At 49.3% G+C, this 20,888-nt stretch overlaps 1 protein-coding gene across 1 annotated transcript in view; it reads right to left on the bottom strand.

The window, feature by feature from the left end:
* Window positions 1-18,721, bottom strand: part of CADM4 (cell adhesion molecule 4) — a 127,126-nt gene extending 108,405 nt beyond the window's left edge. The window contains exon 1 of the mRNA XM_035117228.2: window positions 18,561-18,721. Within this exon, the coding sequence (XP_034973119.2) occupies window positions 18,561-18,648 (88 nt within the window). The 5' untranslated portion in view covers window positions 18,649-18,721. The remainder of the gene's footprint in view (window positions 1-18,560) is intronic.
* Window positions 18,722-20,888: the final 2,167 nt, after the last annotated feature.

The raw sequence follows: 20,888 nt of genomic DNA, 5'->3' as shown, positions 1-20,888 counted from the left end.
CAGCCAGCAAACCTGCTCTGAGAAGGACGGGGTTTTGCTGCTGCCGTTAATTACTTGTGCTCTGTCAGTGCTAAAAGGCAGCCGTTGCGCTGCCTCAATCCCCAGTGGGACCCAGCGCCGCTCCGGATCCAGCGTTCTCCATCTCAGGATGCTCTGTGCAAGCAGGGAAGAGAGACAGAGAGAAGGAGAGAAAGAAACCAGAGCTGGGAGTCTGTGGGGATGGGCTCTGTAAACACCCTCTGAACATACAATAATTAGTTCTCCTTGTGGACTCTTAGGTCACTCCATCTTGGTTACGCAGGTAGCCTAGAGGAGAGAAAACAATCTCGAAAGGAGCGCGCCAAGGTAGGAAGAGGCCCTGAGCTATGGAAGGCAATATTTAGTTCACATAATAGGGAAGGCAGAAACAATTAGGCAGAGCAAGAGAAAGGGAGCAATAAGCAGGAGAGCTGCAAAGGCGAGGCAGGCTGGGGGTGTGAGGGGCGGTCGAGAGAGCAGGGGAAGTGTCTGGACCCCTGGATTCTGCTACTTTAGAGCAGGGTCAGCCAAACTGCGACCTTGTCTAAAAATCTTATTGTTTCTTCAAGCAACCAAGGCAACCTTCAGTGGGGCGATTTTGCCCCGCACAACGATAGGAAATGCTGCTTCTGCAGAACTGCACCCTCAGGTCAGTCACTGTCTCTCAGTCTAACCCACCTCAGCGGTGGAGTGTCGGAGAGCAGAGCTGAAATGAGCCACCTAAACTAGGCTGCTGCCCTAGAGCACATCCCATCACCCGTGCCAAAGTAAGTTTTAGCAGCCAGACTGGCTGGCTTCTGTACACAGAATTGGGTGCATGTCTGCACCATCTTGTCCCTCGTTGCCGACAGCAAAGTACCACATTCAGGTCTAGAAATTTTGGCCATGGAAATTGTGCCTCTCTACCATCACAGCACTCTCGTTCCCCAGGGAGACCCGAGAGTCTTTCCAGTAACCTTTCTACACAATAGCTCCCAGGATTCTTTGGGGAAGCCGTAACTTTCCAAACTGACACAAAACCCATATAAATTTATAGTGCAGTTATATATTCCGTTCTATTTATATACTGCACTTATAGACCACCTTTCTGTCAAGGAACTCGAAGGAAGGAGAGCCCCCATTGTCTGAAGGAAAGTCCCAACACTCGGGAATGAAATCAGGGACTCAAGCATGCCACAAACAACGGACAAGAGCTTGAAACTTGTTCTGTGGCGGCCTGAGTTCAAATCTTTCTTCAAGTCACAACCTTGTGCTTTGGCCATGAAGCACAAACCTTGGGCTCAGCAACCACCTTGCAACATAGCCTACCCCACAGGGCCTGCTGGGAAGATGAAAAACCAAATTGCTACATGGCCGTTGCCAAGTGCTCTTTAGAGGAATAGCGAGATTTTAAAAAAATGTCAGGAGTAATTAGAAAGAACAAACCTGCAAGTTCCAGCCCTTACCGGAGTGGATTGCAGCAAAAGGAATCAAGAGACTCCTTAGCCCAACAGAAGGAGCCTGTAATAGAGAGTTTGTTAAGTGTGTTGGGAATTGTAGCTCTGTGTCAGGTAAGCAACAGTTTCCTACATAGGAGCCAACTCTTGAGGGCCAAGGTCCCTTCAGCCCCCCCTAAAATATTTGAGGACTCTGGGCTCCCCCAAAGTTGATGGGCATTGCGAGTCAAAATGGTGGCTGTGTGCCATGCTATGTGATTGATTATGTGGAGTGGGGCTTACCTCCCCCCCCCAATATTTTACTCACGTTGGCAACCCTGGTTTCCTATATTTCTTCTGGATAGAGGGTGCAAATGTGCTTTAAATGCATGCTGTGTAGGCAACCTTTGCCTGAGCACAGAATGCAAATTCGAGTAGGTGGAACAGGAGACATTCCTGCTGCCCCCAATATCCCTATCTACTTGGGTTCCTGCGCACTCCCTTCTTGACATTCCTATGTTGAACTGGGAAGGTCCACACTGGGGGGAGCTCAGGGGCAAAGCAAGCAGGGGCTGGTGCGCGTGGGGCCACTGGGGGCAAGATGGCATGGGCCCCCTCTGCAGGTTTATATTCCCCATTCAAGCATAACAACCGAGCAGACCTATAGTGGAAGCATTTGCTGTCTTATAAAGCTCTTGCATTCAGCACCCGTTTCACATGCTTGCAACAATCCCGTGTTGCAAAGGTTGCAGAGAGAGGCAGAGTGCAATGATCAGGCCTGGGCCTTCCAAAGAGCTTTTGTGGCTAGATGAGGAATTGAACCATGTTCTTGGTCACACAGAGCACCTTAGAGCACATCGACTCTGGGAGGGAGAGGCACTTAAGACCGCAGTGGAGGAACGGAGGTCAGAACTTCTTGGGTTTGGCTTCCGAGACGGAAGTGAGGCATGGTGCCCAGAGAAGAGTTCTCTCCCCCACGTGCACTGTTGGCTGTCCCGGGAGTCTGATGGCCTCCTTGGCACCCGTCTCTTCATTAATGGCGTCCTATTATATTTGGACAATGATGGATTGGCAGACCCAGCAAGGCTGGCAGAGGGGGGAAAGAACTGGGCAGCTATGATCAATGTGTGTCACAGGAGAAGACCTACTTATCCCCAAATGACCTCCTTCTTCCAGTAACTCTACTCCACTGCCTTTAGGACAATCGGCAGCCCTCCAGCTGCCACACCCTACAATCTGGTGTGACCATATCTTCTGTTGTGTGTGTGTGTGCGTGCACGCACACACACACACACACACACACCCCAGATCACATCCATGAACCTTGAATTAATCCCTACAGAATAGTCAGCCTCCCTGGGCCATTATCTGCAATCTTCCTCTAAAGGCGAATAGGCCTTTTTCCAACCCACCTCCACACAGAAACTGTGAAAGCTGTCCTTTAACCACCAAGCAAAAGAGTATTTATTAGTGCAGCCTTCTCCCAGTCTTGGGTCCCCAGATGTTTACTAGACTACAACCCCCATCATGCAGCACAGCCCACCTGGTGGGATAACCAGTTTGTGCCATATGATCAGCATGAATGCCTACGGTGGCATGGATTGTGGGCAGCGTGGTCTCAGAAAGAGACACGGCTTATTTACATGGATGAATCATTGCAATTCTACCTTCTGAGACAGGAAAGAGGTCTTGAGGGCTGTTGAATGCTGGGAAACAGGAATGTGGAGAATCCTGGCCATGTTTCCTGGGTATCAAAGGCAACAGAACAGCAGATTTTCAATCTCACGAGCTAGCAGTGCGCGGAGAAAACCTAGTGCTCCTTCTGAAGCTAAGCAGAGCTCAGGTGAGGAAACTTGTGGCCATCCATTCTTTGCTAGCTGGGGCTGATGGGAATCAGAATCTGACAGTATCTAGCAGGTCGCAGGTTCCCCATCCGTGAGCTTTAAGACGGTTTCTCAGGGACGAGTTATGAAATGGAAGCTTTTCAGAAAGGAAGTGCACCCAGCATGCTAAGACATGCTCTCATTTAGCAAGAGGTGATGGTATGGCCCATTGTGAAGAGCATCCTGTCACACATCCCATAATCCTCTGTCACACACAGGAGTTTCCTCAGAGGATGGAGCAATGTAAAAAAAGGCTACTGAAAGGAACACAGCTTGGCAAACGGAAGAGGGAGGGACATCTCTCAGGGGTTGTGCATAGGCTATGCATGGTTCAGTCCCCAGCATCTCCAAGGTAGGGCATTTCTGAAGCCCTGCAGAGTCACAGCCCGTCAGTGTAGATAGGAATGAGTTAGATGGACCAGTGGTCTGGCTCGGTTTAAAGAGGTTTCCCTATGTTCTTAGATTTTTGTCCTGTTTCCATCTCTCATATTGTCTGATTTGATGCTTTCCCCACCCCAGCATGATCAGTTTCTAAGTGAGATTCAGGTAAGGTCACAGGTTCTAGGCAAAGAGAGCAGAAGTCATTCTATTCTGGTCCCTTTACAGCTGCCAAGTCTTACAATATGTTCACAGTTCAGCAAGGATTGCAGACGGGAGCCAGGATGGAGGCTGAACAAGTGTGAACACAGCTTGAGAGAGGCTCCATCTTCAGCAATTCACACCTTATTCATCAGCCAGTAAAACAACTGTTTCCAGCCCAGAGTCATAGAGCTGAAGCTAAAAGTGTGGGGGGCCAGGAAGTTCAACCTGCCCTATCCTGAGTACTCAAGGTGGGTAACAGGACTTTAAAACTGCCCACTGTAACAGATTAGCCCCAGGATGGAAGATTTATTACACCCTGGATTAGAAAGAGTTAATCCACCTCCAGCTTAATTGACAGCGCATCTTTAGGAGGCAGGACAGGGCCGGAATAACCATTTTGGCAGTTGGAAGAGGGGGAGTGTGGTGACGAAGAGGGAAGAAGAAGGGTGTGGGGCCAGGATAGTGGTGGTTTAGGTTAGGCTTAGGATAACTTGAAGTTAAAGTCTGACAGACATGGGCGTACCCAGGATCAAAACTAGGGGAGGGCAAGGGGAGGGGCCAAGGCACGGAAGGGGAGGGGCCACAAAGTGGGCGGGAACGACGAACTCGCGCTCCGCCGGGCTGTGCCCCTCCCTAGAAGCAGGGCTGGTGGGCGGAGGCGGAGCCCAGCCCAGCGGAGCGCGAGTTCGGCGTTCCCGCCCACCGCGCCGCGCTCCCTGGTTCCCCGCCGTGCTTGGCCTTGCCAGAGGGCACGCCGGGGAGCTGGAGGGAGGGTGCGGCGCGTCGCGGCGGGAATGGCGAACTCGCGTTGCGCTGGGCTGTGCTCCGCCTCTGCCTACCAGCCCTGCTTCTAGAGTAGGGCAGCTGCCCTAACTTGCCCCGTGGTGGGTACGCCCTTGCTGACAGAGTTAATGTATAAATGTAACTAAGCTTGTAAATTTATGCATCGTTAAGAAAAGAAAAACCTATGTTCTCAAGAAAATGAAATTCATCTTCTTTTTGTGCCAAAGAGTATCGTCTTGGTCATTCCAGCAGCGTATTAAAACTCACCAAGGTGGAGACTCAGAAAAAGGCAAAACTTACCTAAGGAAAAGGGGATAGTTTGTGTCCTAGAGTCATACAGGAAGGGCAGTATGGTGAAAACCTAGCGTGCCACAAGTTTGCCAGGGTGATATGGCAGACTGATACAGTGGGGATCTGAGTTGAGGAAGTCCCTGTTCTGTAGGCAAGAGGTTGTTCATTCAAATAGCCCTGAGTGTTTGTGAGATCAAGCCACGGAAGCTGGAATTAGACTCTCTTTACTGAGAAGCCCAGAATTGAGGGGTTTATTTTAAGGCGTAAGGAATTGAGTGGGGATTGCTTTACCCCTGTACCCTTTCGTCTCTTAAATCTATTGGCTACGTCTGAGAGGGGATTCACCGCACCCACCTCACCACCTCTCCAGAGCTTCTTCCTAAGAGATAAAAGTTTTGTGCTTTATGGTTTCCAGCAGGAAGTGTACATCTTTGAAAAAAGAAGACTTATTCTTTACGATCATGGGTAAAGAGTGCAGAAGTGGGGACATTTTGCGGGGGAGGGCCACACAGAGAGCTAATGTTTGGGAACAAAACTAAAAACAGACACGCTTCTTCCGATTTCATTACAGTATTACATTTCTATCCCACCATCTCTCCAAGAAGCTCTAGGTAGAGTACACTGTCCTCTCCTGTCCCATGTTATCTTCACAACAATCCTGTGAGGTAGGTTAGGTTGAGAGACTGTGACGGCCCCAAGGTCAACTAGTGAGTTTCATGGCTGAGTGGGGATTTGAACCCCTGGTCTCCCATGTCCCAAGTCACAGACACACCATACAGTTAAAGCACAGGACTTCCTCTCAAAAGCCCTGGAAACTGTGGTTTGATCCCTACAGAGTTACAATTCCCAGTGCCCTTAACAAACTACAGTTCCCAGGATTATCTGGGGGAAGCTATGTGCGTCAAATGTGCTCTAAATGTATGGTGTTGTTGTAACCTTGGCTTAACACCTGATTATATAAACCTCAGGCCCTCAGGTGGGAAGCTCAGCGTTCAACCCAAAAAAGGAGCTGTGAAATCTGTCCTTGCCCAAGCCAAAGAAACGTGCCTCAAAACACACTCTTTCTAATTACAGGTAGGTAGCTACTGAAGGAACACTCTTTCTAAGTCATTTTCTATAAGGAAAGGAAATGCAAAAATTACAGACGGACTCTCACCCTATCTAGTAACCAATAATTCATGTATCTATCCTCTCTTTTTCTCTCTCTCTGCAAGTTCACATCAAAATGGGCAAACACTGACATCTAATGCAGAATGCGGATTAAAGGGAACCTGGTAAACTGACAGTCTTCATGATCATAAAAGTTGAGAAACATGTGAATGGAGTCCTATGAAGGTTTGGTGTAAAAAGGGACAGACAACAATTCATTATTAGCAACAATTACAGCTTTCCATCCCTCATTGCTACTTTAGTCTCCCTACCTTGTTGGCCACCTTGCAATTAACTATTCAGTATATTATTATTATTATTATTATTATTATTATTATTATTATTATTATATTGGGAGCAGGGGGGAAATCCATCCATAATGCATAAGCCATCCTTGACAGCTTCCATGTAGATTTAATAAAAAATAAAAAACCGTGAGCGAGAGGAAGTGGGTAGGTGGGATTAACAATTGATTGGCACAACAAAGAGGGAGCAAGAAGAGAAATTAAGATAACAGGGTGGATGGACAGGTAAAAGGTAAAAAGGTAAAGGACCCCTGGACGGTTAAGTCCAGTCAAAGGTGACTATGGGGTTGCAGCACACATCTCACTTTCAGGCCGAGGGAGATGGTGTTTTTCCGTGGACAACTTTCCGGGTCATGTGGCCAGCATGACTAAACCGCTTCTGGCACAACAGAATACCGTGACGAAAGCCAGAGTGCACGGAAACGCCGTTTACCTTCCTGCTGCAGCAGTACCTACTTGCAGTATCTACTTGCACTGGTGTGCTTTCAAACTGCTAGGTTGGCAAGAGCTGGGACAGAGCAACGGGAGCTCATCCCATCGAACGGATTCGAACCGCTGACCTTCCGATCAGCAAGCTCAAGAGGCTCAGTGGTTTACACCACAGCGCCACCCGTGTTCCATGGACAGGTAGGTTAATAATCTTCTATAGCAGGGTTGGCTAACCTATGGCTCTCCAGATGTTGTAGAGATGATGGGAGCTGGCGTAACATCTGAAGGGCTGCAATACTGAAGGGATAGCTCAAGTCAGTACAGCATGAGACTCTTAACCTCAGGGTCGTAGGTTCGAGCCGCACATTGGGGAAAAGATTCCTGCATCGCAGAGGTTTGGACTAGATGACCCTTGTGACCCCTTCCAACTCTACCATTCTATGACTATGATTCTATGCTTCTAAGACAGCCACTCCTGCTCTGAATCCAGAAAACTGCAATCTGAAGGAGCGACCGCATTTCCTCTTGCTAACCTCACTCTTCATTCTCTCTTTGTTACCCAAGGTCCCCCTCCTCCTCCTCTTCCTCTGCCGCACACACACACACACACACAAGAAAATCCTTTTAAAAACTGGAATGTCAGAAGAAGAAAACGATTTATGCAAAAATTAAGTACATGTGCACAAGCTTAATTAACTTGTGTAATTAATTCTGACTGGGTATCCTTGACACAGACTCTGGATTTGGGGGGAGTAGAGGGGGAGGGGGAGGCACAGCATGAAAGAAGCAGAGCAGCTAACAAAAAGAAAAAGAAAAAAGAACTTTTTCCAGGAACGAAGCATAAAAATGTTTCCTGTGCTGCTTCTGCCGCTGCTTGCCTGGTTCCATATCCACCCAAGTGGCTCTGATCAGGGAGCTCCAGGTTCTTCCCCAAGCAGGTGACCTTATGCCCGTGCCTGCTCACAAATCCAGATTCCCGCCCCAGTGGTTCCAATCCCTTCTGGAGGGGGTATTATTTTCTGAATGGAAGGCGAGGAGTGAGCTGCATGCTGAGAGCCCAGGCAGCAGCGCCTCCCCCTGTGCTTCAGCTGGGTCCTGATGCCCAGCCGCTGCTAGAGAGACTGTCAGCCCAGAGATCTGCAAAGATTGACAGAAGAGCAGAGTTTCCCAGCCACCCCCGGGAAGGAAGCAGAGAGGCAGGCAATGGCTAGAACACAGAAACAACTCAGGCTCGGGCAGGAGAGGTGCAGCTCCAGAATCTGTTTTCAATGCCAGGATGCTAAACAGCACAATGCACAGGCAAATGGGATTGTGCTTATTACATTTCTATCCCACTTTTTCTCCAAGGAGCCCAAGGCTGTAGTGTTTTTATTGTCCCATGTTATCCCCCAAACAATCCTGCAAGGTAGATTTATCAGACAGAGAGAGAGGCCCCAAATCATCTGACTAGCGTAAAGGCTGAGCAGCGATTTGAATCTGAACCTTCCTGGTCCTGGTCGAAACACTGACCCACTAGTGCTACCATAAGGGATATTGTTTATTTTATTTGTTTTATTTCTATACCGCCCTATACCCGAAGGTCTCAGGGCGGTTCACATAAAGGATCACATACATCAAATCAAAATACAAACAACAGCCCAATTTTTTTTATAAAAAAACAACCCTAAAAAGAGCCAGCATTTTAAAAAGGGTATAGGATGTAGATCAGGTCAGGCAAAGGCCTGGTTAAAAAGGAACGTTTTTGCCTGGCACCTAAAGGTGTATAGTGAAGACGCCAGGTGAACTTCCCTGGAGAGAGCATTCCATGGACGGGAAGCCACTGCAGAGAAGGCCCTGTTCTCATGTTTCCACCCTCCTGACCTCTCGAGGAGGAGGCACACAAAGAAGGGCCTCAGAAGATGTTGGCCTTGTGAGTTGGAGAACCTTGGTTCAAATCCTAATTCGGCCACTCAAATGATTCTATATTTATGCTCATCTCCTGCTCTCTCTTCTTCCATCCCTCCAGAATGGCCGCTCCCATCTTGCTTTGTACTCTGAGAACAACCACCAAACTGCCTGTGGGCCTACAATTTGAGGCAACCTTCACTAGTTAACTCAAGAATCAGAGGTGGATCTTTGCCACATGCTTTTGTGGACCATTTTATACAGCAGGGGTGAAACCTTCGTCCAACAGTCAAAGCAGGAGGGATAACAACATTGACCACTTACACTTTAAGGCTTAAAAAAAAAGCCAAGGGCTGGACGTCCAGGAACAATGACTCTGCCCACTGGCTCCCAGGCACACAGCCCCAAATGGCAGGCTGCCATTGTCCTCACTCTTTTGGCTTGTGCACAGGAGGGAACAACTGAAGCACGGCCAGGGTTTAATCTAACCAGGACCCCAGGAAGGACTTTGTGTCTGAAAGAATCCCAGGACTCTTTACTCCATGGAGCAGAAGGCTATCAATGGCTCCGATGGGGACATTCTTCTGCCTCTATTGTCAGAGGCGACATATGCCTCTGGATGCCAGTAGTTGTGAACAACAAGTGCAGAGATCACGGTTGTGCTTAGGTTCTGCTTATGGGCTTCTTCCAGACATTTGGTTGGCCACTGTGAGAGCAGAGTTCTGGGCTAGATGGGCCTTTGGCCCAATCCAGAAGGCTCTTCTTATGGCCTTATCAGAGAAGTAAGCATGGAATCCACAGAAGGAGGTACTGGGCTGCTCTGTCCCAGGGGCATCTTGCTGTCAACACCTAGGGTTGCCATATTTCAAACACAGTTGTTGAGTTTTTTAAAAAATAAATTGGCCAAAGTTCTTGGGCGGGGTTTTTCCCCAGCTTTTGGCCAAAATGGTTGAATTTTTGTTGTTTGTTTGTTTTTGAAAATTGCAAAGAATTTGGAGATTCTGAGCTATTTCTGAGGAAAAACAACATGGGCTGCTGCTGAATATCCAGATTTTCCCAGGCATTTAACCGAATTCCATCCAGGCACTGCTTGTGGCTGTAGTATTCCATGTGCATCCACGAAATTCCGGACTTATTGCAGCCCTACCAACACCACAATGATTACCACACCCACCTTCAAACCCTGAAGTGGTCTACATCAGAGGTCTACTCAGGAGCAGGAAGAAACCAGCAGGAAACCAGGCATGTAACCAGAAAACCAGGAAGGCGGGGAAGTGGTTGTAAAGGTATGAATCTCAGTCACTCCTGGACGTGCGCCGGGATAGTAGTTCCATATACAGTAGGTCTCTTGTCATGCACTCCAGGTTCCAAGCCAGTTCTTGCAAAGCTGACTGAGCTTTTATTTCTCTTCCAGCTTGAGTATCCCCGAGTCCTGCTTCCACACCAGCATCACCCTTGATCCTGCATGCTCTCCAGCTCTCCTCCTTAGGATTAACTGACCTCAGACAGGGACCTGGGAAGGAGTTCTCTGCCCAAAGCCTCTCAGTGTTCACTGAGGTGGGGCTGGAAGACGGGGAGAGGCTTTCCTCCCATCTATGCTCAATTGCTCATTTCCAATATCAGAACCTGGCTGAAGGAAAGGAGGCAGGAATTGTGGGCGTAGGCTTCCGAATGCTCCTTTGCTTTTCAAGACACACACCCTTATACACAATTACAGAGATCCACATTTAAAAGGTAGGTGTCTACTGCCATCATGTGTAGTCTGAGCGTCCGCTTGGGGGGAAAGTGGCTAGACCGCCTGGGTTGTGTGCCTGTGGGTGATTGCTGGGGTGGGGCAGTGGTTAAAGTGTCAGACTAAAAGGTAAAGGTACCCCTGACCGTTAGTCGCGGATGACTCTGGGGTTGCAGCACTCATCTCGCTCTATAGGCCGAGGGAGCTGACTTTTGTCCGCAGGCAGCTTCTGGGTCATGTGGCCAGCATGACTAAGCCGCTTCTGGTGAACCAGAGCAGCACACGGAATTGCCATTTACCTTCCCGCCAGAGCGGTACCTATTTATCTACTTGCACTATGACGTGCTTTCGAACTGCTAGGATGGCATGAGAAAGTGTCAGACTAGGACCAGGGGAAAAACCCAGTGTTCACAGGGTGACCTTGGGCCAGTCGCTGCCTCTCAGCCTAACCTACCTCACAGGGTTGTTGTGGCAGAGAACCATGTATACCATCTTGAGCAGCTAGGAGAAAAAGGTGGCATAGAAACGCAGTAAGCCCGTAGGAGCAGGGGTTACGCTGGGGCCCAGAAGAGAAGTCTCTGGGGGCTGAATCTGGCCGGCAGGTCTCAAGTTTCCACTCTCTCCTTTTAGACCAAGTTCAAGACCCCTTCCTCTGCCACAAGGTGGAATTAGCTGCCTCAGGCAAACACGGTGCCGCACAGCGCAAACCAAGCACACCAGAACAAGCTCCCGAAAACAATAACAAAAAAATGAAGAAACAAGTAGACATCCATAAAGAAAGCTGCCATATGAGGACAAATCCCTCAGCGATCAACGGGCTTTTGAATTGGCCATCTGCAACTGGCAGTGTGATTTTTCAATGTCTGCAACATTTGCTTCAAAAGCACACACACACACACACACACACACACACACACACACAGTGCCTTCTCGGCAGCTCCCATGCTTTGGGGGGATTTGCAGGGGAGCGGGTTCTGGGTCAAAGGCTGCACCACAATACCTCTTTTTTTGTAAATTATACAGTGGGGCGAAGCATCAGAAATGTGTGTTAAGATAGCCTAAGGGTATGACTTCTTAAACCTGACTTAATTATTGTTGCTTTGACAACCCAAGGGCAGGGGCATCTTGATATGAAAAGGGCTACTCCAGATAAAGGGAAGGGCAAAAGAGGAGTGACTGGTTTGAACCCTGGGTGCCCCAGGATGTGATGCAGCCACAGCTGGATCTTAGAGGTGAAGTCTAGGCTCCTGCAGTCCAGAGAAGCCCCAAACTGACCACCCAAGTGACGGAGGCAGCGTCAAACAGACGCCAGCACTTGGGCCTGAATGGGCATGCCAGGACTTAATACTGACAGCCTCAGCATCCTTTCTTATTTCTGAAAACATTTTATAGTCAGGGGGTGGGCCAGCTGGGCATAGCCACGGTCACAGATGCTCACTTTATTATTTTTGCTTTTAGTGTCCATGTAGAAGAAGCAAAACTGCATTTTGTTCCTGGAGTCATGATGGTGCTACGGTCTGAGCAGGTTTAAAATGCAGAACTGCACATGCTCAGAGTGCTGTTGCTTTTAATCAAGGTTGGCAAACCTTTTTGGTTTGTCTTCTCTCTCACACAGAACAAACACAAACACAAACACACACAAACACACACACACACACACACACACACACACAAAAGGAATGCTGTCTAGCATGCAAATGGTGGGGGTGTAAAGAGAAACCTGTTAATTGTATGCTTCACCACTGAAGCTATACACATGGCTGTCTATAGCAGAGGAGGCCCAGGGGATCCCTGGTTTTAGCCAAAGGGCACTTGCTCCCTTGAGAATCTCCTGCAACCTTTTCCAGGATAACTACTTCTCCTCTACTCAAGGCAGACCCACATCATATATGGCCCAATCACACGAGTTGCCTCCAAAGATTCCTGGGAATTATAGTTCTCTTGGGCAAGGGTGCTGGGAACTGCAGTTCTGTGAGGGGGAACTACAGTGTCTAAGATTTTTCAGTGTGGGGAATTCTTCCCAGTATCCCTGCCATTTCATGTCATCCCATAGGGTAGTTGAGACCTATGCCCACCACCATTTTGTCACTAGGATGGAGGGTACCAGAAGGCCAAATGTGCATGTAGGCCTGCACCGCTTTTGAGAGCAGAACCGAGCCTTCTGCTATGTCGCAGAATCCGGGTTCCCTCTGTGCCAAAATACCTCCACTGCTGAATGCAGTATGCCTCTCTTGAAGGCCCATTCCTGGAGCATTGTTGCGCTCATAACTTTCTTTTGGGCTTCCCAGAGGCATCCTGTCAGCCACTCTGTGACTGACTAGTACTAGGCTAGCTGGACCATTTGCCTGAACCAGCAGGTTCTTCGGAGATTATATTGATATGGTTAACAAGAGGTACACTGATGGGCAAACAGTCTGGCTTGGTCTTTGGGCATAGCCCAGCGGTAGCCAATGTGATGCCATTGAGATGCTTTGGACTACAATTCTCAGCATCTCTGCTCACCAGCCAGGCTGAGTGGGGTTGATGGGAGTTGGCGTGCCAAACATCTGGAGGGCACCATGTCAGCTACCCCTTGCCTGGCCACAAGACCACTGATATCCTTGATAAGTCACAGGATAGCCACCACTAGCCAGTTGTATGCACCCACCACCAATTTACAGGATTCAGCTTTCAGCTTGGGGTACTATTGCTCCCTGCTGAGCTACAGACACCCACTGCAACCACCTTCCCATCCCCTTTTTCTAGCTATCCCTCTGTTCCCATTTTAACTGTTTAAACCAGGCATGGGCAACCTCGGCCCTCCAGATGTTTTGGGACTACAACTCCCATGATTCTTAGCTAAAACAGGATCAGTGGTCAGGGGTGATGGGAATAGTAGTCCCAAAACATCTGGAGGGCCGAGGTTGCCCATGCCTGGTTTAAATAGTTCCTTTGGCCCTCCAGATACTTCTGAACTACAACTCCCACCATCCCTTGCCGAGGCTGATGGGAGTTGTAGTCCAGCAACATCTGGAGGACCGAATGTTCCCCACATCTGAGACAGGGCCAGAGGCAGTATTTCACATTTAGCCTACAGAAAGTGAGCCCTGTCACTGAGAACTAGCTCCGGGTTTGAGCCATCACAAAACCTGGCACAGGTCGAGAGGCGCTTCTCTCCCGCTATTCAACCCTTGATAAACACCCAAAGCAGCAATGGAGAGCAAGCAGGAGGGAGGAGGGAGAAACTGGAATGCTATTTAAAAAACAACATCGGAAAACAGAAGCCACCCAGAGTCCCAGTCGCACCACGGCAGCTATTTTGTGCATTAAGAAATGATGTTTCTTTAAAGTCCTCGCGACAATTAATTCTGGCATCAAAGCAGAGCAAGTGTTTTGTAAGCACATTTGCATAAAAGGGCCCAGTTGCAATAGTGCCCGCGCATGCATGCCCACTTGGGTGCAATTTTAGGATTGTGCGTTCATGATTTGGGGGGTGGGGTGGGGGGTGTCTCAGAAACTGAATGGGTGCCTTAGTGTGCACCTTAGTGACCAACTGTGGGAAATGGGGAGAGAGAAATCTGACTCCCCCCCCCCAATCAGGAACAACAAGGCTGCTAATCATACAGAGCTGTCAGACGCCCACCCCATTTTGAGAAGTGTCCCTTAGTTCACTTTGCAACACTGCAGAGCACAACAGAGGTTCCCGTTCCTCCCAGAGCCTCGATGCTCCACAGAAGAGCAATGGGTGGCCCTTTGTTTCAAAACACCACACCACTACAGTATTCCACATTTTGAACGGCCAACGTTGGCTTTGAGCTACTGCCTAGCACTCCAGAACCTCATAAAACCTCTACGATTTTCAGGATGTTGCTTTGTTCCTCCCCCACCCTCGTTAAATATCAGAGCTTCATAGAAAATAATTGCCGTCCTTTACTTCAAACTCCATTATTCCAGAGAGCCCTTTATTTCAGAAATGTTCATCTGACAAGCCAGGCTGCCAGAGTGCTTTTATTTAAGAGACAGCCCCTTCTTCCTAGAAAAGAGGGGGGGGGAATCCAGCCTCGCAAATGGAAGGGTGGAAACCCAGAGCTGGTCGCCAGGCCGGGCATCTACAGGGAAAGGACTACATTTGAGCATATGCAGAGTTCCTTCCCTTGACACTAGAGTTCCAGGGAAGGGCATCCAGGTCAAAGGCTGTGACATCTAAGCAGGTGCGCAATCCAATATATCTTTTTTTTAAAAAAAGCAAAAGCATATCCTGTTTCGAACAGGAGAAGCTCTACACAGCTGCTGCTGCTCCGGGTGTACCCAATTTGGGGGCATTTTCATCTCGCAACCTTATTTTTAACACACACACCTTGTAAGAAACAGCCGCTTTCATGATGACAGAAGTAGGGAAATGAGAGGGGGGGCAACAGGGAGTAGAAACACACATACACCCCCACCCCTCCCTCAGTGACCTAGAAAGTAGATTTACTCCAGCTATTGATTAAAGTGGAATGCAATTACCCACTGCATGGACCTGCTGGCTCCGATAAGGGAAGAAAGCGAGTTCATTGCAAAGTCACAAAAATTAAAGTCAAGGCTGGCTCCCATCCCCATTTCCCCATATTTTTAAGCAACCCCGGATCCTCAGCCCTTCTGGCTCTCTGCTCCCTATCACTTTCTTCGATGCCTTCCCCTGCTGGCTGAAAACTACCCACCCCCACTCCCGCCAGCCTCCTAGTCTTCCCACTCTAAAAGCATCTCGCCTCTCAGCTGAGCAAACCCTTTCATTTGGCAGCCAGAGCTTTTGCCTTTCAAACGTCCTTCTATATACCTCAAAAGTTGTGGGTTGTGGAGTTGTTATTTTTCTCCTGTTGCTAGAATGGCTCCCTTCCCCCCCCCCACGTGCTTTTTGGATGCAGTTAGGGAGAGAGCAAGAGAAAGTAACCCCAACTTTATTTTGAGCTGCGCACGCACACACACACACTTACTTTTCAGCCCCAATGAAACCTGGCCAAGCCTGGAAGAGCTGGCAAAGTGAGCAAGTTTCTGGGCTCTCTATAAGGCAGGGGGGAACAAAACCAATACTGAAAACCAGTCTAGTGCTGAACTGGAAATCCCCAGTGTCACTGGGAGCAAAAACAATAACGAGTTCCCGGGGGGGGGGGCAAAAAAAGCTGCATTTGGCATTTTGAATTCAACCCAAAATTCTGGGTTTCAAAAGAAGGGCTTGCTCCATACAACCCTGAACCATATGTATACAGGGATGGTCCCAAAGGTTTAACTCTGAGGAAAAAAACAATTGTATACATGTCCTGCATTTACTTCCAAGGAAAGGCATTTCATCTATGAATGCTTGTCCCCACTAAGAAAAAAATCTGTTCGATGAAGAGTTTTGTGCTACTCAAAAGCTTGCACAAACCAACCTAGCTGATCAAGTAAAGATAGGTCTCTTTGCTATCTTTGTATTTCCTAGTCGGTTAGACCAAACCAGGAGCCAACATCAGTTGGAAGAAAAGGAACTGATGTCATTATGGTGTTGTGGTTAGACTAGGACCAGGCCAGACCCAGGTTCAAATTCCAACTTGGCTACAAAGCTCCCTAACTGTTGCTGGCATCACCAGTTGCAATCTCTCAACCAAACCTACCTCACAGGGCTGTGGTGAAGATAAAATGGAGTCAGGGAAAATCAAGCATGCTGCCTTGAGCTCCTTAGGGGAAAAGTGGGATTATAAATGCAGAATTAAGTGCTTTGTGATTGAGCCAGGATGACTGGGTGCCCATTTATTCCAAGTCCTTCATCATTACAACCTGTCTCCCTGGTTTCACATGGTGATGAAATAAACCAATTTAGTTTGATAGGAGGGGGGTCTTGGGGGCGGGGGGGGGGAAGAGGAAGAAGCATTTCTCAATAGGCAAAGTGTATGGAGGACCAGCTCAGAGCTGCAAAGATGAAAGGCATGGAAATGGCACTCATGCAGGCCCACACAAAGAAAGCCCCATGTGCACAACGCCATGCTTAATTCATCATCCCAAACCTTCACTCGCCTGCCTTATAATTGCATCCTTGAGCAGTGAAGGACGGAGAGGTGGACAGCTTGCACAGAAGGATCACACAATGCCACTAGGGAGATGCACACCTGACAGGCCTGCAGGCTGGGAGCCATGCTGGAACTTTTGCCTGAGCATCCACAGGCTGACCTCTCCAAAAGGGGAGCTGATTGATGGAGATGCCAGCCACTGGCAAGTAAACTTCAGCACTTTGCCCTCCTCAGTGAGCCGCAAAGGAAGGCTTGGAATTTTGACCTTCTCACGGAATTCTGCCCATGTCAAGGTGGGAGGCAGAGGCAGAAGCTATTTCCTGGCTCAACACACACAAAACTGGATCCAGAAGCCAGTTGAGCTTAGGGAGTAAATGGAATGCCAGCCTGCTCAGATTCTGTCTTTTTAGTTTCAGCCTAGCTAGTCTATCAAAGGGACCAAACGGTACTTAGTTTGTTTCTTCTTTGTTTCCTCTTGGTAAGGCTAAATCCTATTCCGAACGGCTTTGTTCTCTTTTCAGTCACTTCCTGCCACTCACCCACCCACTGCCACCCCAACACTAACTGCATCAGATGGGAACTGAAGGATACCCAGGATTTGGGAAACTGGGGAGTGGGGGGGGGTTGGAGACCGCCATTTTTACTTGTGCGCGTTCCTGTAAACCCCCCCCCCCTTGATCAAAACAAAATTTGAAAGATTTGCATAGAGAAGAGGCCAACTGTCGGCCCATCTTGATTCTCAGCAGCAGAGAGAGAGAGAATGAATCAATGAAAGAAAAGCAGGGAGGGATGTGGATTCGCTCCGAGGTCGAAGGGAATACAGCCAGGCAGTTTTATATTCTATTCTACAAACTCAAGGCACAGGCTGGGATGAAAGGATGAGAGGGAGAGAGTAAGGGGAGGAAGGTAGGAAGAGGGAGGGAGCGGAGAAGAGATGATGTAGCTATTTGGATACCCTTTTTTTAGAACTGCGATCTGCGGTGGGGAGGGGATTAAAAAGTTAGACCAACCGAAAATGTAAATACACGCACGCAAAAGCCGAAAACGAAGCCACAAGAATGGCAATGTAAGAAACTGGAACCTTTCTTGACACTGGGCTTGAAAATACTGTATACTATTTTGCACTGTTGGTGGTGGTGGTGGGGTAGTAGAGAAAGGTCAAGGAACTGTAAGGATCCCACCCCACCCAAAGACATAAGCAGGCAGGTCTCGCAATCCAATTTTGAAGTTGACGGGGCACCGGTGCCTAACCTTCCAGGGCACAGCCTTTGCCCTAGGCGACACCCAGCTAAAAAACGGGGGGGGGGGAGAAGAAAGGCACTGCGAGGGAGAGCGCATGCAAAAAAGGGGGTGCCCCGATATGCCCACAGGTCGAAGGATGAAGTGGGGGCGCACACAAAAAGCGCCCTCTAACAAAGCCCAGCAACCACCACCACTGCAGTGACAAGAAAAAGGGGGCGGGTGGGAACCATGCCATTGTTTTCCCCTATCCACACACCCCTTTGCTGCAGCAGCCGCGGCGAATATTAGGGTCACACAATGCGGGTTGCGAAGGCGGAGGGTGGTGGTGGGGAGTTGAAACCCTACAGTGCGCAGAGGTTGCCCTCCCTCCTTCCCTCCGCCAGGGCCGCGGTCCCTCCGGGGAAAGAAGACCAGGCAGCTGCCCGCCTTGCCTGCCAGCTTCACCCCTCGGAATCGCGGCACAGGGTAGCCCGGGAAGGCTGCAGGGAGGGGTAAAAGAGATCGGCGCCGGGAGGGCAGCCCCCCAAGCGAGCCGGTGATGAACCGGTGGGTCCGTGTGCAGGCAGCGGGGGTCTCTCCTCCTCTGCTCGCCCCCGCCCTGCTGCCCCGCGCTCTCCGCGGTTCCTCCTTTGCGCGCAGCCGGCGCTTTCCTTCCTCGCTCGCTGCAGGAGCGCTTCCAACGCGTAGAGGGCAAGCGGGCAATGCCAGAGCAGAGTCGCCCACAGCAGCCCGGGAGGGGGTGGGATAAAGAATTAGCCGGGGCGGGTAGCGAGGGAAAGAGAGAGAGAGAAGGGGGGAGACTGCCCCCCCCGCGACGATCTCCGCGTCTCCTCCGCGCTTACCTCTGCCAGCAACGCACAGCAGTAAAATCCCAGCCGCGGCCACCAAAGGCGAGTGCCTGCCGCCGCCGCCGCTCCCTGCCGATCGCATCCTGCCGCTTCCCCTCCGGTCTCTTTCTCTCTCTCTCTTTCTCCCTCTCGCCGGCTCTGCACCTGCACTCGAGCTCCCCCAGCGTTAATCTATGCTAATGAGATGCGGCGAGGGGGGCCGGCCCGCGGCGGGAGGGGGCGGGGCCTGCCCAGAGAAGGGGGAGGCAACTGTTTACAACTCCCATGCGGGAGAGGGAGGGAGGGAGAGCAGGGAGGAGGGGCTTTCCGGGGAAGGGGCGGTGCCCCCTCTTGGCACCGCCCACTCCAGGAAAAACAGCAACCGCGGCTCCTGCTCTCCCCCTGAAGTTCATCAGCACCCAGCAGAGAGGAAGGTTGGGGCTGTCTAGGGCAGCAAACGCTCCTTTGCAAAAAGAAAGAAATGAAATGAAATGAAATGCAAAAATAATAATAATATTTATTCTTTGTTATGCAGTGTTCTGTAGCCGCGCCACCCCAAAGCTGCTGGCGAATTAGAAAAAAACCCCACAAACCAAAATAGTAATCCTCTTACGGCGAACGTAACAAAATTATTAAAGCAGTAATCATGTTATTACTGTAAGTTATTTCAAGTCACAAGATTGGTAAAGAATTGAGCCCCCTAAAATATGCAAGCATTAATGCTGCGAGGAATTGTGAAATATGCACTGAAAAGCATATGTATTATACATATGTGCATTATGCAAAGGAAACAGCTCCTGCAAACAGCCTTTTCATTATTACAGAATGTGTAATTCTTGGTGAGGCGTCTTTAAAAGAAAATCATTTTTTCTGCCAAAATGCAAAGCTAATGGCTTTTTTTCTCCGTGCATTCACATCACCGCTCCATACCAAGCATTCAAAATGTATTGTGCTGTATTTCAATGGAAGGAAACTCGGTATCTACTAATCACATCCACGGCACATTTGGTGGGCCGCTCTTAACAATCCGCAGCTCCATTAAGCAATCTACAGACAGAACTGAGAGCAAAGTTATACCCTTCCATTTGACCGATGAGAAAGCGAAAAGCAGTTCTCGCATTTGATCCAGGATCCTTCAAAATGAGAAGAAGCTGCAGCAGCTACCTCTGCCTTGGAGCATGAAAGGAGTTCTGCCCCCTCAAGGTCAGCTTCCTGCACCCTAAAGTGTGGCTAGGATGCACACAATTCAACTCATCTCACTTCCTCCAAGTAATAATGGGAACTATAGTTTACAACTTAGAGTTCCCAGCACCCTGAAGAAACTACAATTCCCATGATTATTGGGGGGGGTGCATGCTTCATATGTGCTTTAAATGTATACAGCCGTGTCCAGGGCCGGCCCTATGGCCAGGCTGGGTGGCGCAGGGCGCCAGGGCACCCGCCTCCCAGGAGGGCGCTGTGCAGATACGTCGCCCCCCCCCCCGCCGCGGAGCTGCGCCCACCCACCGTGCTGGGAAATGGGGCAGGGGCGCCGGAGGGATCCGTCGCACCACGGCGCCAGGGCACCAAATATACTTAAGATGGCCCTGGCTGTGTCTCTGTACACATGACAGATTTTTAGATCCTGTCTTTCCTTTTATCTTTTTTAAAATATCAGGGATCTCTTTACCGGCACCAGCTCAAATTTCACTGACTGAGGCAACAACAGAAAGCTTAACTGTGCCCCACACAGTGGTTAAAATATAATATTGTTGCATCCTTGGTTAGGGCATTTTATTTTATTTTAATGTTGCAAGCCACTTTGAATGATATTGCTCTTGTTTGGTGTTTACTGTGGATGAGTGGGAATATAAACTGTCTAAAATAAATATTTATTGGCGTTTATGACCCTCTCTTCACCATGCAGTCCCAGGGTGGGTCACAAACAGCTCCATTCGATTAAACAATGCAATACATTAACATTCACTTTTCATTTTCTCTTTGGTCAAATAGAAGGGTACACTCTGCAGAGGCCTGTACCAAAAAGGTTCATCTTGACCTGACCGTTTGGTTTCTGTGTCTTGAGCACTGGGGAGAAAGGTATTGTCAGGGCAAGAGTTTAGGGCAGATGGCCCAGGGCTGCAATCAGCAGAATGAAAAGGAATCATAGAATCTTAGAGTCGGAAGGGACCCCAAGGGTCATCTAGTCCAACCCCCTGCAATGGAGGAATCTCAGCTAGAGCATCCATGAGTGATGGCCATCCAACCTCTGCTTTAAAACCTTCAATGAAGGAGTCTACAACCTCCCAAGGGAGCTCGTTCCGCGGTCTAACAGCATGTACTGTCAGAAAGTTCTTCCTGATG

Source organism: Zootoca vivipara, chromosome 6 (assembly GCF_963506605.1).
Source record: "Zootoca vivipara chromosome 6, rZooViv1.1, whole genome shotgun sequence".
NCBI lineage: Eukaryota > Metazoa > Chordata > Lepidosauria > Squamata > Lacertidae > Zootoca > Zootoca vivipara.
Note: the sequence above shows the minus strand (reverse complement) of the source record. Positions and strands in the feature narration are given on the sequence as shown.